Source organism: Haemaphysalis longicornis, unplaced genomic scaffold, assembly GCF_048455015.1.
Source record: "Haemaphysalis longicornis isolate Haplotype H1 unplaced genomic scaffold, Haemaphysalis longicornis Haplotype H1 scaffold_8, whole genome shotgun sequence".
Lineage (NCBI taxonomy): Eukaryota > Metazoa > Arthropoda > Arachnida > Ixodida > Ixodidae > Haemaphysalis > Haemaphysalis longicornis.
The window spans coordinates 173160990-173180147 of NW_027526445.1; the positions used below are offsets into that span (position 1 = coordinate 173160990).

Below are 19158 nucleotides of genomic sequence, written 5' to 3' on the forward strand. Positions count from 1 at the left end.
CCGCGACCTCGTGCTCAGCAGCGAGGCGCTGTTTTAGATAAAATCCCGTATCTATAATATCTTATTTTCCCTAGTAATGTAAGCGAGCCGCCTTCTTTCCACACTAAATTTGCGCTGTGCAGCTGCTGGTGGGGACGTACAGATGAAGATGATGATGATGATGATGATGATGATGATGATGATGATTATGTGTAATACTGAATGCCGGTTCAAAACCAACAGTATCAGCGTTCTTTCAATTAGCGGTTCGCGTTGAATTGTTTTCATTTTCATGGCATTCTTTGCCATGCCCTGCAGGACCGTGTAACGCCCTGCATATTCACAAAAATGCTGATTTCGCGAAACTTCCACCTCTAATCGGTATAATAACGTAAATGAAGGTAATTGGACTAACGAATTTCGGATAAACTAAAAAATAGGAAATATATTTAAAAATTCCGCAAAATGTAAAGTCGTATAACGCATGGCATCCCCACAGTGCACATTTCCCGAACGTTTCACCTGTAATCGTTATAATACCGTAAATAGTGATGATTGGTAAAACGAAATTTTGAAAAACTAAGACGGTAAGAGAAATGTAGCAAATTTACGGAATATGGCGAACCCTGTTATGACCGGCATTTCCACAATAATGCAGATTTCGTGAAAGTTCCACCTGTAATCGTTACAGTAGCATAAATGGAGATGATTCGTCGGACAGGCTTTAAAAAAACCCAGAAATTTCGCTGTAAAGATCTTACACTCAAGACAAGCGGAATACGAATGCTACGCTTTAGTTGACAATTCTCTTAATTTCTTCGGAATTTTCTTACTCAAGCAAGTGAAAAAAACGTTTCCGAAAAGGATGTTAAAGAGAGGCAAGCAAACACTAAGCAAAAGATGTCGGGGTGAGCTGTTCCCAAAACAACTGATAAAACAGGTCAAAACAGTGCGTGTGCGAGCAGTGCAAACGCTTGAAAAATGAACTGAGCAGAGCTTCATGCGAGAAGCGATAAAGGAGGGGAAAGCGTTAGCGGAAAGAGAAACCGCGGTTTCCTGCCAAGGACTGCAGGAGGCTATCGTCTTTCGCAGACACGTGCCTAGAAGAAATCAGATGCGCGACGAATATATTTTTTTTGTTTTTTACCCCCTGTGCAACAGCTTCCTTTGCGTCTTTCAGCGCCTTATCGTGGTCGAGCCTTCCACGCGCGGAGTCGTGGGCCTCCATACTGGTGCCAACGCTAATCAAATAATAAATATTTTTAAGGATAGTGCTCAGTATTTAGAATATTCAAATCACACTACGCGTGATCCCGGACCCTGTATGGTAAGGAAGGCCCGCCATGAGAGCACCATGCTACAATCGACGGCAAGACTTTATGTGTCTTCTATATTTCCGAGATAAGCAAAAACGTCACCTCAAAAACTACATAGTCAACTCAATCGTTTCATTCTGAAAACGAGGGCTTAAGAGCAAGGCGTAGGATTTATTACAATCTCGAACTCTTACCCTGACTCCATGGTAAAGATTAGTTCGTGTTTAGCCAGCGCACCGGCCCCGTGAGGCGCGTATATATTTCGAGGGGCAACGACTTTCTTGCGGAAGGGTTCGCGCCGTCTCAGATTCTTGCAATGGTGCTCTGCAGCGCGGCGGGGACTCTGCTCGCCGTCTGCGCCATCGCAGCAGCTCAAGGTTACGAACCTGAGGTCAGTCCAACGGCAATTCTCAGCTGCTTATCGTGAAATCCGTTGCGAACCTTGATTTTAAAATACCTATTTCATTACGGATGGGGCTCTGTCGTTAGCATATTTTAATGCGTACCATTACAGTTTTCCCGAGTGCCCCGCCAGTTAGCACTGTGTAACACCGCGCCTCTCTACAAAAATGCAGATTTGAGGAAAGTAACAACTTTAATCGTTATACAGTCATGTCTCATTAATATGAACGCCTCCGTTACCCAGAAAAATCGTCTGTAATGTGAATCGTTCATAGTAACGAATCAAGGTCAAAAACACAAACATTAAGGAATATCCGTTTAAGGAAAGCTGCAGTTTCAGGAATAATCGTTCAAAGAAAAAAATGAGAAAGCTCGGTCCGTTTACGCTTAACACCAGCCATTGCCACCACCAAACTGACCAGAGAAGCCTTGCCTCTTACACCGAATATTGGCATGACCTATTATCGTCCTGTATCTTGTGCTAAGCCTCGGGACTTGCTCTTTCCGGAGTATTCCGCACTGGACAGTTTTGTTTAATGGGAAAGGGTGTCATCCTGTCGTCACTATCCTAGAGTGTTCTTCGCTGATCACGAATGTCCTCGATCTAATTCGGCGGTACTGGAAGGAAGAACGTTCCGAGATAAATGCATCCTTCAGCTTTGCATGCTTCGGCAAAAAGTAAATTCCTGGTACGCCCTCGGGCCTCGGGGGTCACCAGTCATCTTGTTCTATTTTTTGATTTTCGGACCCGTGTCCATAATAACGAGACAAAAGTACCTGTATTTACCCGTTTCTTCCATAAAACAGCCGTGCATAGTCCTGACTGCGGATTTCTATATTAACGGGGCAGAGTTTCATGGCGAGAGACCGGTCGCCGAAAATTTCGTCCATACTGCGGGGTGTCCATATTAACTGGGTCCATGTTAACGAGACATCACTGTAATAGCGTAAATAGCGATAATTGGCCGGACAGAGTTTTGAAAACCCAGAAAATAAGAGAAAACAAGAAAGCAAAAAAAAATAGCGAAAATGGTGAACCGTGCAACGCGCTTCATTTTTACGAAAATGCTGATTTGGTAGAAGCAACACCTCTACTCCGTACTACAGCGTAAATGGAGACTATTGGTCGGACAGAAATGAGAAAAGCCTGAAAATGTGGCTGCATAGATCTCCTACTCTAGACCAGTGGTTCTCATATGGGGGTCCATGGACCCCAAGGGGTCCGCGACGGCATTTTAGGTGTCCCAGAAGCCCTCACCAATAACTCTAATCCCCCATTCATTCCTCGTGTTTCCCAAACATCAATGGCTGCCAATCTTGAAATGTGGCTTCGCTGCATGACATGTAAACATTTATTTTTCATCGGCGTAGTGCACCCTTTGAAGACGGCTTTTTAAAAAAACACGCCAGCATTGCAAAAAAGCCAGGTACACAAAAGGCGGCGTATAAGCGTTTGGGCGACTGCTAGAGCAAACTGTTTAGATGCGGGTTCAATTCCCGGCCGTGGCGGCCTTTTTTCTGATTGAGGCGAAAAGCAAAAACGTCCGTGTGAACGAGATTTCGGCACGCGTTAAAGATACCCAGGTGGTCAAAGTCAATACGGAGCCCTCCACTATGGTGTGCCTCATCGCCTGCGTTGGGTCCGCGCGTTAAACCCTACAATCAATCAAATGAATAGAGAAAATAAGATGGCATGTATCAGCATGAAAGTCAACCTCCAAAAGCGGACATTGAAAATGTGTGGCGGCTTCAGCTGCATTTGGCGTAAACTGTTTGACATTATGACACTGATCAGTAGAGTTGGTCGTGGAGTCCTCCATCCATGGAGGAAAGAAAAGGTTAGGAGAGGCCCTGACGTCACATTTGGGAAGCCGAGACCCGCCATGACTTGAGCCCACGGAGCCCAGCACTCTATCCCATCATCCTTTGCTGCCTCCGGTTTGATTTGACTAACATGGCGTCGCCCTGCCCTCCCGCTTCGAAGCGAAAACAGCTTTGTCGCTAATTCTTCGGCGCGATATCATGTTCTAAGCTGTTGATTCCGCCTTCAATTTGCCCATTCTAACCCACACCTAAAGTTTTAATCGAAAAACGGCCTTCGTTTTTGAGATAAAGTGACGATTTTTCTGCTCTTAAGCCTGGCAAAGTAGCGTTTGTCGTCGTCATAGCAACAGGCTCGCGGGATGGCGAACGCAGACGCCTCCGACGGCAGAGTTTTCAAACTGGCCTAATCTAAAAACGTTTGTCGTAGCGACTGCGCTGGTTTGCAAACGTAGCGGGGCAGCCACATACCAAGCGCCTTAAAAATTTGTCCGTTCTATTTGCCCAAATTTGGCCGCAGCAGTTGTAAACAAGTAAGCAACATTGTGTATGAGCGCAAGAAAAATCACGCGACTTCCTCCACACTTTTCGCAATGCATTGGGGTGCTAGGGGCCTCTCCTGAGTATTCTTTCCTCCATGCCTTCATCACATTTACCACCCCAAAAAGGCTCCGCAGCACACTCAAGGTTGAGAATCACTGCTCTAGACAAGCGGCATAAGAAAGCTACGCCCTAGCAGACAATTCTGAGAATTTCCGCAGATTTTTTGTTCGTGTTCGTAATGGCCACGGTTTCATTGGGCGAAGTGTAAGGGTATTCTATTTCTTCTCCCTCACTGCATCCCTACTCAAGTCCGCTTTAAAGGCTACAAGGTGTCCATACATCAATTACAATGTAAAACACTTTTTCCAACGCGAGCAGTTTAGCGTCCCCGCAATGTATTTTTCGTTATTGGCGTTCGTTTTTCGTAAAGTAATAGTTCCCGATCAGTAAGTTTCTGAGCTGTCTTAATTGGGATACGGTTTACAGAATGGAAGCTCCATATACGCATACTAGCATCACAATTGTAGATGCTTTATTCATTTGCTTTCAGGCTTTCTAAACGGGTGCTGAAATCACCGCTACTAATCGGTGGAGTGAGCGTTCTTAACCCGCAAAAATTTCGGTGTCAGCAATGTGACAATTGCTTGTGCAAAATGGTTCTAAACAAATAAAAATAATGGGCCACGAAAAGGTTTTCGTTGGCTGAGTTAGCTACTCATGCAGCCGGGTTTATACGTAAGGGCAGAAATTAACCCCTTCGTTCGACTTGCTCAAATGCAGTAAACAAACAAAAAAACGCTTCAAGAATTTTTCTAAAAACTCCCGAGTGCGAACTGTCAGGTAGTGCGTGCATACTCTTTCCGCGGGCTCATGCCCGGGAATACGCCTATGCGTATGTTTGCCTTGGCCGCTCTAGGCCCTTTGGTGAAAAAGCATTTCTTGAAATACCCCCTATGGCCCCCGTATACAGATGAAAGCATGGTGTCACGTATTCCGAATGGACCAGGTAACGTAAGCTAACGCAATAGAAGAAAGAAGAAGGTGCACAAGTAACCGGACCGAGTGCTTTTTACAACTGAGGTTTGAGGTGAAAAATTCCCCGCATTTCCCCTAGGGGAAGAATGTGAAAGTGCGAATGCACGAGTTGAATTTGCGCGGTTCGGTAATGTTCGCGAAAGAGAGATCACACACACACACACAACTACAAAGAAAGAAAGATGCATTTATTCACAGACACCTATTTGTGTTGTCGTTGTACTTGATTGCTAGAGCGGATCTCAGCTTTGAAATTTCGTGTCAGTACTCCTTTAAGCGGGTGCATTAGCCCTTCTCACGCCCGATTTCTGGCCAATCCCCCACGTGGGTATGTGCCATGTCAGCGGCCAGGCAGCGCGCGCCCATCTCCCCCCGTTGCCAAGGAAGACGAGGAGATTCCCGGCCAATCCCCCACGTGGGTATGTGCCATGTCAGCGGCCAGGCAGCGCGCGCCCATCTCCCCCCGTTGCCAAGGAAGACGAGGAGCGCGCGCACCCGCTGCTGTTGCTATGCGGACGGCGGCGGAATGCGGACGGCGGCGGACGCTTCAGGCTCGCTTAAGAAGTGCATTCGCACTTAAAAAATTAAAGCCGTTCCACTCAATGTGAACGCCGGTGGAAGTGCGGAGCAGTTATTCGCCATAATGGCTGTAGCGCCGTTATCAGCTCATTGCTACCACCCAATGCAATTCTAATTTTCCGCCTCTGCAGTGCTCGCGCGCCCCCTGTCAGAAACTGCGCCAGCGGGAGTTCTTTTCTTTTTGTGCTTGCTTTTCCTCCTCCCGCAGGTTCCGGCGTTGCACTGCCACTTTTTAAGTGCAGAACGCTTTAGGCGCTCGCCTTGTCGTCCTAGCTCGCTCGCTCGCTCGACCCAAGTACACAGGGTGATCAAAGTTAAGTCGACGGGTTTTTTGAAAAATAGGCGTTTAGATTTACGCGAAGACGACCTCTACAGTGAGGTTATGCGCCCAGGGGGACACATTAATAGGAGGCAAATATATATTTCGGAGGCTTAATTAACTGAAACTGATTAGTTAACTTTTTATTGGCTACAGTAACCACGCATGTTTGTATTGGAAAGTTAGACGCAATCATGTTTCTAGGCAGTTTCAATTTGCAGAATTCTTCTAGTGCAACCGTATTCCGAGATATCAAACGGCGAAGTTTAATTGCCGTTCGCATGATTACGCATGCAGGACAGTCTGCACCGGCGCAAACCTCCTTCCTTCTGTGACGTGCCTGCTGTGTACGGTATTTACATCGACAAAGGGGTGGAGGCATAGGCAAAAGTGATAACTGGCACCCATTCATTCTTGGCTGGCGTTATTGACATCTGCAGTACTCGGAACCGCTATCGAAACACAGAGCAAAAGGGAGGAGCTATGCGTAATCATGCGTAATCTTGTGCATGCGTAATCATGCGAGCGGCACTTAAACTTCGCAGTTCAATATCTCGGAGTACGGGTACGCTAGAACAATTCTGCCAAATTAAACTGCGTAGAAACACGATTGCGTCTAACTTTCTAATGCAAACATGCCTGGTTACAGTAGGCAACAAAAAGTTAATTCATCAATTTTGTTTAATTATAAGCCACCTACATAAATAGTTACCTCCTAATTGTGTCCCCCTGGACGCATAACCTTACTGTAGGTGGTCTTCGCGTAAATCTAAGCGCCTATTTATAAAAAAACCTGTTGACTTTCTTTGATAAACACCGTGTATAGATCACCAGGGCTTCGTCCCGGAGTAACGCTGTTGTTCGCGGCGTACTCCAGAGGCTTCGCAAGCCAAGCGGCTTACATAGTCATAAGCGTTCGAAAAATCGTGAAACGCTGGCGCTTGTCATACATCATCCCGTTGTTTAGCCTAAAGAAAACTATAGGTACATTTGAGGGAAAATATACGCAATTAACCGGCAGCACCCGCGTTCCTTTAGCTAAGGACGCCCGTTTGGTTGGTTTTTACGATAGTAAACGCACAATGTGGCAGTGCAACGCCGGCGCGTGATGGCGGAAAAGCACAGAGAGCAGAACTCCCGCTGGCACACTTTCAGACGGGCGGCCGCGAGCATTCCGACGGCGGCAAATTTGAATTTCTTGGGGTGGTCGCAGTAAGCAGATAACGGCGGTACAGCCCATTAAGGCGAATCACTGCTCTGCACTTGCGACAGCATTCACGTTGAGTGGAACGGCTTTAATTTGTTTCGCTTACTATCGTAAAAACCAACCCAACGAGCGTTCCTAACTAAATTAACGCGGACGCTGCGGGTTAATTACGTATATTATGCCTAAAATGTACCTACAGTTTCCTTTGCGCTATAAACAACGGGGAGATGTATGAGAAGCGCCAGCGGTTCAAGAGTTTCGAACGCTGATGACTATATACACAGCTTGGCTTTCGAAGCCTCTGGGTTACGCCGCGAAGACAGCGGCTACGCCTGAATGCCGTGGGGCTCTACTTGGCTCCAGCGAGCGAGCTACGACGACAAGGCGAGCCCCTAAAATTCTCTGCACTTAAAAAGCACTTCTCTGTTCAACGCGATCACCGCATTCGCACGTTTTCCGTTGTCCCGCCGAGCACAAGCATTCACACACCCGCGCGCTCACCACTGCACGATGAGGTATTGCCGTTAAATGGAACTACGACATGAATGACGACATTCCAGAAAGAAGGCAGGAAGATTTGTGTCTATACGTTCTCCCGCTGCCAATACTCTCTTCTATTACGAGTTTCTATGTTAATGTGATTGTTGAGAACCCCCCGCTGTGTGTCAGTGTCCGCGGTCTGCGGCGTTGTACTTGCCAGCACAAAGAAACAGTTTGATTCTCCGCCAAGGCGACGGCTGTATAACGAACGCCATAAATGTCTCCTCGTACCTTCAACCTCCTTGAGTGATAACCGGTCACCGTCGTATAAAAAAGGTCCTCAGCCGAAAGTGTCCCGTAGCTCGATGCGTCCCATAACACGAGACGCTCCACAGCGCGAGTTTAAACTCGGTAGTAGTGACATGTGGTAATCCACACCAGCAGACAAATATGAAGACAGCCGAAGAGCGCGGAAAAACAAGCGGACAAGCCAGACGACTTTTTTCCTGTAACATGTCAAACTCTCTAGCTTCTCTGAGATGCCATTTAAAGCAGCCATGAAGACAAAATATTAGTTGGGTTTATTAGAAAGACTGCTTAGTCCCGATAACAATGATACCAATATCATCGCAATCTTTGAACAAATGACGGAGATATTAAAGACAACGTGTGAAGCAGTAGCGACCCGCTAGCCAATTTCCCACAACTTTTCTATGACGTCACGGAACCTTGTTTGTGCGATTGGCGGCCGCCTAACTGACCTGTCGCGACGACACATGACTGGACGTCTGTAATGGGGCCTCTAGTTCCATTTGACCGCACCACTTGAATGCTAACGTGCAGTAAACGCACTAAAATATATGTTTTATTGTTGGCCCGTATGACGTCATTCTTACTCATAACACGTCACTGCGGCGCAAAATTTGAAAGTTTTTAAATACTGCTTGCTTTTTTTCGTTAAAAAACATCTTTCGTGGTTGTAATGGAGCTGAGTGAGATACTGAATCCTAGTTCTTTCAAATTAAACGAAGTTGTATTTTTCTTCATGGCTGCTTTAAGAAAGAAGTGTCCCTGAGAGGGAGGATTTTTTATGAATAAATAAATGTAGACCGGTTGATACCTTTGCTCGCAGATTGACAGGAGCTCCGACCTCCTGGCCACAATCAGGTTCTTGGATGAACCCGTTGGCATCTTCACTTCAATCGGCGATCCGAACAAACACTGCCTTACTGCCAGGCGTGAGACGTTCGAGCCTCTGAATCGTAATGCCACGTACATCTGGACCTACCCGAGAGCAAACGCCTCCTTTGGGTATGGAAAAACCAATGGCGTGGCCGTATCTACTCATGTACTCGCTACGATAAGTTGTTCATGCATATAATACATCATCATCATCATCATCCGCACCATCATCACGATCAGCCTGCAGGACGAAGGCCTCTCCCGAATACCTCCAGTCACAGCCGTGTCTATCGAGTGCTAACTGAGTCCACCCTTTTCCCCCAAATAAAATACATAAGTTAATCTGATTAGATAGTAGGGGCTGGTTGGGTCAGTACAGGAAGTAAAGCTATCAGTTTACTACGCTAAGCAAAGCGTGGGGAAAGTAGGGGAAGGGAGATAGCAGCTTTTTCAAATGTTCGAAAAAAAAAGTGGAGGAAAACACGCACCTAAAAAAGAGGCTAAACGCACAACCATTGTATTGCGCGTTCCATACCTATACCAACCTGACTTTGTTGCAATTATGTTAATGCAACTGTATCCTACGCTTGGGGTGGTGCCCAGCGTTTATCCGACAGTTCACTCGGTGGTGCCCAGCGTTTATCCGACAGTTCACTCGAGGTGAAATACCTTCTTCTTAGCCCTTCGGCCGAACTATAGCGTCCACAGACAGTCACTTTTACTCTAATTTTCTAGAGCTGTCAGGTACCTACAACTCTTATTTTTGCACTGTTTTCTGTGGAGGACAGACCGATACCTTATTAAAGCCTATTCGGTAGTCTTCCGCACAACATGCCTTGTGTTCGGGCTACCTCTGAAGGACTTATAAAAGTGATCGAATGATTGCCAACGAATTCAAGTTCCGGTACTGATGGCATAAGCACAAAACTACTGAAAATTGCAAAAAGGTACTCCGCACTAATACTTGCACTTATTTCCCAACAGTCTCTTGATACTGGTGTAATTCCTGAGGATTGGATACTACTGTATGTGGCACCAATATTCAAAGCGGGGGAAAAATGAATTCTTTAACTACAGGCCAGTATCTAACTTGCGTTATATGCAAGCTTCTTAAGCATATCCTATAGTCTCAAATAATAAAATATGTGACAAATTACAAAATTATATAACCGAATCGGCGCGGGTTTCAGTGCAGGCGCTTTTGTGAAACCCAACTGTTTGAACTTGCAACTGATATTCATGACTCCCTTCGTCAACTAGAGCGGACGGATGACGTATTCACCAATTTTGAAAAAGCATTCGATCGTGTCCCCCTTAATTTCCTCATTCACAAAATTGAAAAAATTATAATAGGAAGCAATGTTATTAGGTGGGTTAAGGAAAATCTTCGTAATAGACGCCAGGCTGTTATTATTATAGATGATGTAGTCTTTATTTCAGCTAGTCTAATCAGGGGTTCCTCAGGGGTGTGTGCTTGGTCCCACTCTCTTCTTAATTTACATAAATTACATCTGTTCTGGCATTAATTCTTCTATTAGGTTATTCGCAGGCGATTGTGTAATTTATCGGCGCGTATCAAACCATTCTAGTAGTGCTGAACTTCAAACTGATTTGTGTAGGTTGGTAAAGTGGTGTGCCGACTGGCAAATGAACATTAATGTTAAAAAAGTAAAGTTATTCGTTTCCCCACGCCCAAATAAGCTGTTTCATTGTCTTATACATTGAATCGCGTGATTTTTGAAATATCTATTCGTTTAAATACTTAGGAGTCCGCCTCACAAGCAACCTCTCTTGGAAAGTTCATATCGATTCAATTTTAGGTGATACCTCCAAGAAACTTGGATTTATTTGTCTTTAATTACGTCAAGCCCAATAAAGATACCACACTGCTTGCGTTTACCTCACTTATAGGATATAAAGTTGAATACCCTTGAATAATGTCGAATTCTTATCAGTCGTACTTGGCCACCAAAATATAATCGTTGCAAAACAAGATCGCCCGCTTCATGTCAGGACAATACTCACCCCGTTCAAGCATTACATTGCTAAAAGGAATCTCGGTCTTCAATTTCTCGAAAAAAGACGCAAAATTTCCCGGCTTACATTTTTTCATCACCTCTAGCATCACCCTAACAATTTCATTGCCTCAAGAATAAAACGAGCGTTAATGTTAAAAAATGTTATAATGTTACATAATGTTAAAAAAGTAAAGTTATTCGTTTCACCACGCGCAAAGAAGTTGTTTCATTTTCTTATGCATTGAATAGCGCGGTTGTGGAAAATGTCGATTTGTTTAAATACTTAGGAATCCGCCTCACAAGCAACCTCTCTTGGAAAGTTCATATCGATTCAATTTTAGGTGATACCTCTAAGAAACTTGGTTTTATTCGTCTGTCATTACGTTAAGCCAAATAAAGATACCACACTGCTTGCGTTTACCAAACGGGCGCAACATATTTCCCCACGTGTGGACCACACAAATAAAGTGCAGTCTGAATTTTCGCGTACTGACCTGCACCGCCTTGCTTACCTCCCGTTAGCCTTTAGTGAATGCAATGCCCTACCAGGATGTCTTCCTTTACATTACTAACGACGAAAAATGTACCAAGGCAGTTGTTCAACTATTCCAATGTGTGCAATAAAAAATATATTATTGCCGTTTGTTGCCTAGGTCTTATTTTTGACCGGGGTCTACCCTGTGTATTTGGTTTGGAATTTGTGCTGTTAATCAGAGTTCTAACACTTGCGCTTGTTTTTTTACCTCCACATGTTTTTGTATGCGGTTTTACCTTTTTATTGTAATTTTTTGCGTGCTTTTTTTAACAACTTTAGTGGATGTACTTTTCTGCTGCTCAGAGTGTATTGTGCAATTCTGTTGTCTCCCCCCCCCCCCTTATTCAACACCCGCAAGGTCCTTTAGGGCAATAATAATGAAGAAAAAAAGCCGTCGAATCTCTGGAAAAGCTGTTAAAAGCAAGTTGCAGTGTCGCGCTGGGAAGACATGCTGCGACGGTTTGTTGGGAAAAAAGGCCTCGTATATCTCCAACTCTGCGAAAATACTCTTTTTTCCCTCTACTATATCCGACAGACAATTACGCTTAATTGGAAAGCGTGCGCAACACGGTTTTACTGGGCAATGAAGGCTAAATCGCAAGAAGGCACCAAGGAAAAAGTGTTGGTATTGGCGTTTCATGGTTGTATCTTTGTTTTGTTGCCAGGAATCGGACCCGTTGTTCTGAAGTCATGATTCAGATGACGAAGTGGGGCTACTTTCCGTTTCGGTACTGTGGTGGTGAGTAAACGTCTCTATGTCCAGTGACGTCATTATCGTGAAAACACGCCCCTCGACATGAACACAGTTCAGTATTTCTCTCTCCCGAAATAGCCGTATTGACGAAATGGTAGGAAGATTTGTAAAACGAAAATGGGAGGCCTTGTGTTCCCACTTCGCTTAATTCCTGCAATGCTAATAAACATCTGGGGAACAGTCTTTTTTATTCGCGTCAATGCAAATGAGAAATAATCTACCGTAAACATTGTACTAGCAGCCTGAAGAACCAAAATATGCAACCCGATATACCTATATCGCGTATCGGAAACAGAGGCGACCAACAAAGGAATAGATAGACGGGAGAGGAAATAGCATTCGCCGGCAGCCCTTCTTATTGAATGTCTCTTTACTTCCTTTAAGAGGGCCAGCCGTTTGTGGTTGCCCAGGGGCTCTACTCAGACAGAAGAACCTGCTTCATTGGTCGTTATCCTCCAGGCGACGGTAAGAAAAACTTTTAGTTTATAACAAGATTGGCCTCCAGAGCTTGAAGCTTTAAGCGCTTAAGCGTTATTCGCATGACAGATATCGAGTACTCCAGTACATATAAACATATTGGTTTTCTTTTTCAGTGCAAGGAAGCGTTTGGAGCTTAGAACACCCAAACTCTATTCACATGACGCTTTTCATTCACATCACTCGCTCTCTTTTTTTTTTCTGTGGTAGCATACGCTGCCCTTAATTCTTTAGCACAGAAGTCAGCGTACAATCTTGCTACAGTTGGCCACTGAGTAGCAGTTAAAGGACGTAATACAAGCAATTACGCCTAATCTGCGGACATGGATGGCGTTCCTGACTTCTCGATTTATCTCTTTAAACAGGCTCGGTTTGTTGAGCGCAAACAGATACTTCCTTTAAAAGCTTATAGGTTATCAGGTATAACCTGATAACCTATGCTTGCCTGGTTGCAAATAACTTCAAAAGTTGATAACATTTCTGCAGCTCCTGCCGGCAGTGCTCCTCTTCTCCTCCAATTCTCTTCCATCCTCATCCCCTTCCCCATCCTCTCAGACCTAGTATCCCTCATCCCTACTTCCCATGCCCTTATCCTACAACTCTTCCTTTTCCTTGCACACTCTTCCCTTCACACCTTCGTCTGTTTATTCCCTAGCTTCTTCGTCCTCCTTTCACGATCATGACACCCTTAAGTTACTCGCGAGTGACGCATGGTAGGTCACTAGCTAGTCACTGCTGCTTCCCCAGTATTTTGCAGGTCATGGGTTATTATTTGTTCGTGACCTACGCGTCTGTCATTAGACCTACCGATGACCCCGGAGTGACCCATGGATAACGTTACTGACTGGTCACCACTAGTTGGTAACCGAATTTAACCAATTGCCAGTGAGTCAATGACTCCCTACGGAGCAAACCCGAGGCACGAATGCTCGTTCATTCGAAGGATAGACACACAGACATATTGAGGTACAAAATTAAAGCGAAAAGATGACCCACCCGCCGCGGTGGGTCAGTGGCTAAGGCGTTGCGCTGCTGAGCACCAGTTCACGGGTTCAATTCCTGGCCGGGGCGGCCGCTTTCTGAAGGAGGCGAAAGGCAAAAACGCCCCTGTGTTCGAGATTTTGGCACACGTTATAGATCCCCACGTGGTAAAAATTAATCCGGAGCCCCCCACATACGGCGCGCCTCATCGCCTGCTTTGCGTCGACACGTTAAACCCTACAATCAATCAATCAAACGATGACCCATTCAAAAGATTTGTAAGGTATAGTACTGTTGTGAAATACATGGCTCATTGTAAGTGGACTTTTATGAAAAAAATAGGCAGAAAGAATAAAATGAAATACCTAACTCAGCTGATAGAATACCGATCATTCAAACGTCTTTTGAATTCATCAAAATCGTTCACAAGCGCCAATAATACTGGTTGGTGGTTCCACTCTGATGCTGTTTTGGGAATAAATGAATTGGAATATGCAGCAGTGCAACGTCGCGGAATACCAAACTTGCGTGAATGATCGATGCATCGTGAAGTGTAAGTTAGAGCGCTTAGGAGTGTATTTTTAGACCTGTGTTTTGGTGATAAATTTTAAAGAATTTAATCAAAGACGTGCCACCTTTTGGCGCAAAGAAAGAGGGGGTAGTTATAATGCCTTTTCATGGGGGTAACACTAGATAGACGGTTATGATTATCTGAAATAAAACGAGATGCGCGGTTTTGGAGCGCTTCTATGGTGGTTCAGTTAGTAATTGAGTGGGGGAGGTTCCAAATTAGTGCCGAACACTCGAGTCAAATTGTATGTATGCACGTTGCTGTCATACGCGGAATTCGCTTTGTTGACCGCATGAGTTGGCCGCTCGTATTCATTGTGGTGAAGCTGAATGACGCAATGCCCTAGAGTGTAGAAGCGCTATATTGCTGCCCAAATCGAACAGCCATCATGCTGCTGCGACCCTTCCATTTCCTGTTTCTTTCCTTAGTGCCGCCTGCTTTCAGGCCGTTATTAACCTACAGCGCCATCGTTGCTTTCCTAAACACTTTTTTTTAGAGTTCTGTCAGACCAGTGGCCAACACTAATGTCGTGCAGGAAAACTACCGGCGGGGCTGATTCCTAGCATGGTCTCACGTGACTGGATGCACGAGCAAACAAGTCACGGACAACGGTGTGCTGAGCCAGTCACGTGATACCATGTGAGGAATCAACCTGGCCGAAGATTTCCGACATCCCATACGATTTCGCCCCACCATAACATGAGAATTCAGTAGACAGGGACGCCCCATGTTCCAATAGTCTGTCTGACTTTTACTTGCAATTAGTTGTTCTATGTCGATTCCTTGCAGAATGCCTGCTGTTTGTGAACTACCCATTCAAGGACTCATTTCCAGCGGAATGCGAGACCCAGTTCGACCGGCTGTGTGGGGAGAGCAAGTACGCTCTCTATGACGGCCGAAATTGCGATTAGCAGGGCCTGGGGTGCCCGAATCAGAACGCCGCCCATGAGATGATCAAGAGAGTACGTCAAAAACGTCTTCAGAACGTCCCATTTCAAAAATAAATCAGTTCACAATTTTGACTCCTTTGTTTCCGTCGTTTCGCTCTAGTGGTTGCTCGCCGCATTTGAGCTACACGAACACGAACAATTAAAATTTAATAATGTTGACCTACTCAGCCCCGTACACAGGGTGATCAAAGTTAAGTCGGAGGTTTTTAAAAAATTAGGCGCTTAGGTCTACGTAAGCACTAACTCTCCAGTAAGGTTGTGCACCAAGGGAGACACATAATGGGGTAGTAATTATTGATCTCAATGGTCTAATTAACTACAATTGAATAATTAACTTTTGGTGGCTGCAGTAAGCAGGAATATTTGTATTGAAAAGTTAGAAGCAATCGTCTTTCTATGAAGTTTCAATTGACGGAATTCTCCTAGCACATCCGTAGTCCGAGATATCGAACTACAACGTTTAATTGCGGTTGGCATGATTACGCATGCAAGGCAGAGAGGACCGCCGCAAAGCTTCTCCCCAATATCGCCTGCATGCTGTGTACGGTGTTTAGTTTGGCAATATGGTGGAGGCATACGCAAAAGTGATAACTGCTCCTCCCTCCCTCTCGGCTAGCGGAATCATGAACAACAGCGGTTCCCAGTGCTGCAGATTGCGATAACGCCAGCCAAGACTGTAAGGTTGCCAGTTATCACATTTGCCTATGCCTCCACGTTATTGCCTAAACTAAACTGTCTATTGCCTCACTGCGTGTCATCCACTTTTATTTCGTAATTATATTTCGGATGAAATATCCTCCTTTCTTAGTTATGCCCCCGGAGTTGGTACGGAGCACGATTTTTATTAAAATAATACAAACCCACTATTCTAGAAAGGCGGAAGATTTTCCCAACTTAAACATCTACGAGCTAAATTCAACTTTTAACCTGGCACTAGTTACACTGATTCTTCCCCGAACGATTTACACAAAGCTCATGAACCGGCAGTTATCAGTACACAAGGCATAGCATACTCCTTACCTCCACGCTATTTACGTCTACGACAACACCTGCAGAAAGCGCCATACTGTCGCTGCTGCCACCGCATCAGATTACGCTATCATTCTCACGGACCCCCCGCAAGTATGCCGCCTCATTCGTAATAGAACGTTGCCAAAGCATAAATGTGGGCTAGTTGGGTGGAGCTGTGAAACATGTTAAAATAGCGCGGTATAGACGGGAACACAAAGTCCTGCGTAGTGTCTTCTTTCTAGTCCCGTCTTTACCGCGCTATTTTAACATGGTTCCCAGAATAGAACCACCTCACTTCCCGCATTACAGATACATTACTCAGTCCTGCCCCCGATCTCTATGTCGTCGTACCTCGAGTGGATTGACGCAGCGGGCAGCTTCTTCAAGGTCTTCCCCACACCCCGTTGCTCCATCGCGTTACAGTGACGTCTTCCTCAACTTCCTCCAACCCACCCTCGACTTAGAAAGAAGGAAACATTCTCTGGTGCCGCTTACAAATACCTACTACAACGCACCCACCTTACACCCTATAGGTAGTATTCGTTGAAAAGTTTAGCTGTCAATTTCTTCGCTTGGCAACACTGGAAACGGCCACGGACATGGCCGATGCGCCACGGACACGGCGCTGCTTGGGCCACTGCGCCCGCCTGCCGAAGAAAAGAACAACACCGGCGTGCGTCGTCTGCCCCGTTTCAACCCGATTCTCAACGGTGGTGGCAACATAGATGTTATTAATCGCACTTACATTGGACTCGAGGCAATACTTCGCGGTCGTTGAGGTAGAGTTTGTTAACGTGCAACACAGTCATGTGCTTAGAACGGACAAGTACCGCCATCCCGCGGTGCCCGACGTAACGAGTGGCGGCGCACTCACACGGTTGCCTGCATGCGCGCCTCGCCAGTGAATACAAGCAATACACTTACCTTATATCGTACACCTTAAACCTCCTCAGCTGTAACTTCTACTCTTCTCCCAACACAGCCTGCCACGAGTGGTGGGACTACCAACACACCCAACCACTCGTCCTATCTGGAACCTTTCCCCCGAGCAGTGGTAGAGTCTATGGTAGAGTCTATGGTATGGTAGAGCAGTGGTAGAGTCTATGGTCCCCCGAGTCAAGACGTAGCAAGGGCTCAGGGGTACCTGGACTGTGCAACGGATTCAATCACCACCGTTTGCTCTAATAAAGGTTTATCACCTCAGTAGAGTTTCTTCTCCATCTTTACTCTTTATGAAACATATCTGCAGCGCCCGAAGGTGTTTTAGTAGGGGGGTTACAGAATCCAGAAAAACAAATTTTAGATGCGAAGCATCTCATGCTCGGGGCTGTGTCCCTCCCAAGGAGGTTGTATAGAACTTGGTCCCTCCCTCCCTCATTGTCGTTGTCCGCCGTCCGCACTCTACTGCGCATGCGCGTCTCTTCAGCCCTGTCAGCGTTTGGGCTGACGTCAGCGCAGTCCACTATAAAAATAAACAGTTAGGTGGCGCCCGGTTTCGATCCCACGACTCCCTGGCAGCAACGGGAGGTACGTGGCACTCTTCCCACTGCGCTACAAACCGAGACGGGAGCATGTGCTACGAACGCGCCTTATGTCCTTCACTCATTCAAACTACGTCAAGAAGCTACTGATACAACGAAGGCACGCCAAGCTGAACGTCAACGGAAACGACGAACTGAAAACTAATGGGAACTTCAGTCGACCCCATGGCTACTTCGCATACTACTCAGGGTTCCCCTGCGGGAAGATGGTGTAATTTTTTTCATTCACGAAGGAGACTTGTGCATTTGAGAGCCGATTCCACTCACGTATTAATTTAACAAAGAAATGAATGCCCGAAGATTCCAGTGCAGGGGACGGTAGCCCCTAAGTTTGAAGGAGCGGTCATTCCTTTGCGACACGTAATATGGTGTCTCCAAGTAAGTATCCTTCAATAAGTATCCTCTAAGTATCCACTTTTTTAAGTATATTTTATCGACCTCATGTATCCTTTCGGTATCCTCTTCGTTTTGTTCTTATATGTTAAATATACAATTTTTGATCCCACGTTTTTCCCACGCGACTAAAGCAGCTCCCAATTTATTTATTTTTTACAACATTTCCGCCATTGGTACTGTCCCAAGGCGAACCTTGCCACCCTGTTCTGTTTTTTTTTCTATCTCATCACTGAGAGATACGTGCGCAGGGTCCCAGGCTGTGCATGAGTATTCTAAAATTGATCGTACGCATGTCAAATACGCGCATTCCTTAAGACGCTGGTGCGAACACCTTAAGTCACGCTGAATAAATAACATTCTCGCTCCTTTCGGGAGAATATAATCCACATATGCATCCCATTAACTGCCAGAGGAAAAGAAGACACCTCTATAAGCTCGTAATGCGTACCGCAAGTGGATGCCGTCTCAGTTCAAATTAACGAAAGTTCGAACTAAGAATATGAAGAACGACGACCGCACACTGCGACGGGGAAGCATTACATGTCAATAATTGATTTCTGCAAGACTCGAGAATGGCCTGCTGCCCTTTGGCCTATAAAGCAAGGGCGAGCACTTTTTTGCTGTGGATAGCAGATATGGCAGAAGGCCTCCGCTTCGCCTCTTTCACAACTAAAGAAGAGACGGACTTTATTCTATCCGACCACGGCATTCGAGCGTACGCCAACACTGGTGCAGCGTCCTCATCACGGCTAGAGACACATTTTGTTTTTCTTTTTTACGAAATGATGCCCTTATCTGTCGGTGCACCACAAAGCACTGCGCTCGTGTTCACACCGACGTAGTCCAAAAAGATATCTTCGAAAGCGTACGGAATGGGGGTTTGATTGGTTTTACCCAATCTTACCGTCCATATCCGTTTTTCTCTACGTTCCGGAGCTGACGCACCCTTGTTTGTAGGCCGCGGGTGCATGTCCATGGCCGTACCCCAGGCACCAAGCCGCCGGCGCGGGGGCGCGTTGTGCGAATTATACGTGGGGGAGCCCATCCTCTTTCGAATTAAC

At 45.7% G+C, this 19158-nt stretch overlaps 1 protein-coding gene across 1 annotated transcript; it reads left to right on the forward strand.

Moving 5' to 3' along the window:
- The first annotated feature begins 1526 nt into the window (after positions 1-1526).
- Positions 1527-15221, forward strand: LOC144148751 (uncharacterized). Its single transcript, XM_077680267.1, has 5 exons — positions 1527-1686; positions 8814-8992; positions 12082-12155; positions 12555-12635; positions 14989-15221. Exons 1-5 carry the CDS (start codon positions 1612-1614, stop codon positions 15108-15110), a joined length of 531 nt encoding a protein of 176 aa, XP_077536393.1. The 5' UTR covers positions 1527-1611; the 3' UTR covers positions 15111-15221.
- The last annotated feature ends 3937 nt before the right edge of the window (positions 15222-19158 follow it).

What these genes read in the sequence shown, in the direction of transcription:
- LOC144148751 (XM_077680267.1), top strand. Translation starts at nt 1,612, where the DNA reads ATGGTGCTCTGCAGCGCGGCGGGGACTCTGCTCGCCGTCTGCGCCATC. An exon ending in AGAGCAAACGCCTCCTTTGG is followed by an intron (nt 8,993 to 12,081) that starts GTATGGAAAAAC and finishes TTTTGTTGCCAG; the next exon opens with GAATCGGACCCGTTGTTCTG. An exon ending in TCCGTTTCGGTACTGTGGTG is followed by an intron (nt 12,156 to 12,554) that starts GTGAGTAAACGT and finishes ACTTCCTTTAAG; the next exon opens with AGGGCCAGCCGTTTGTGGTT.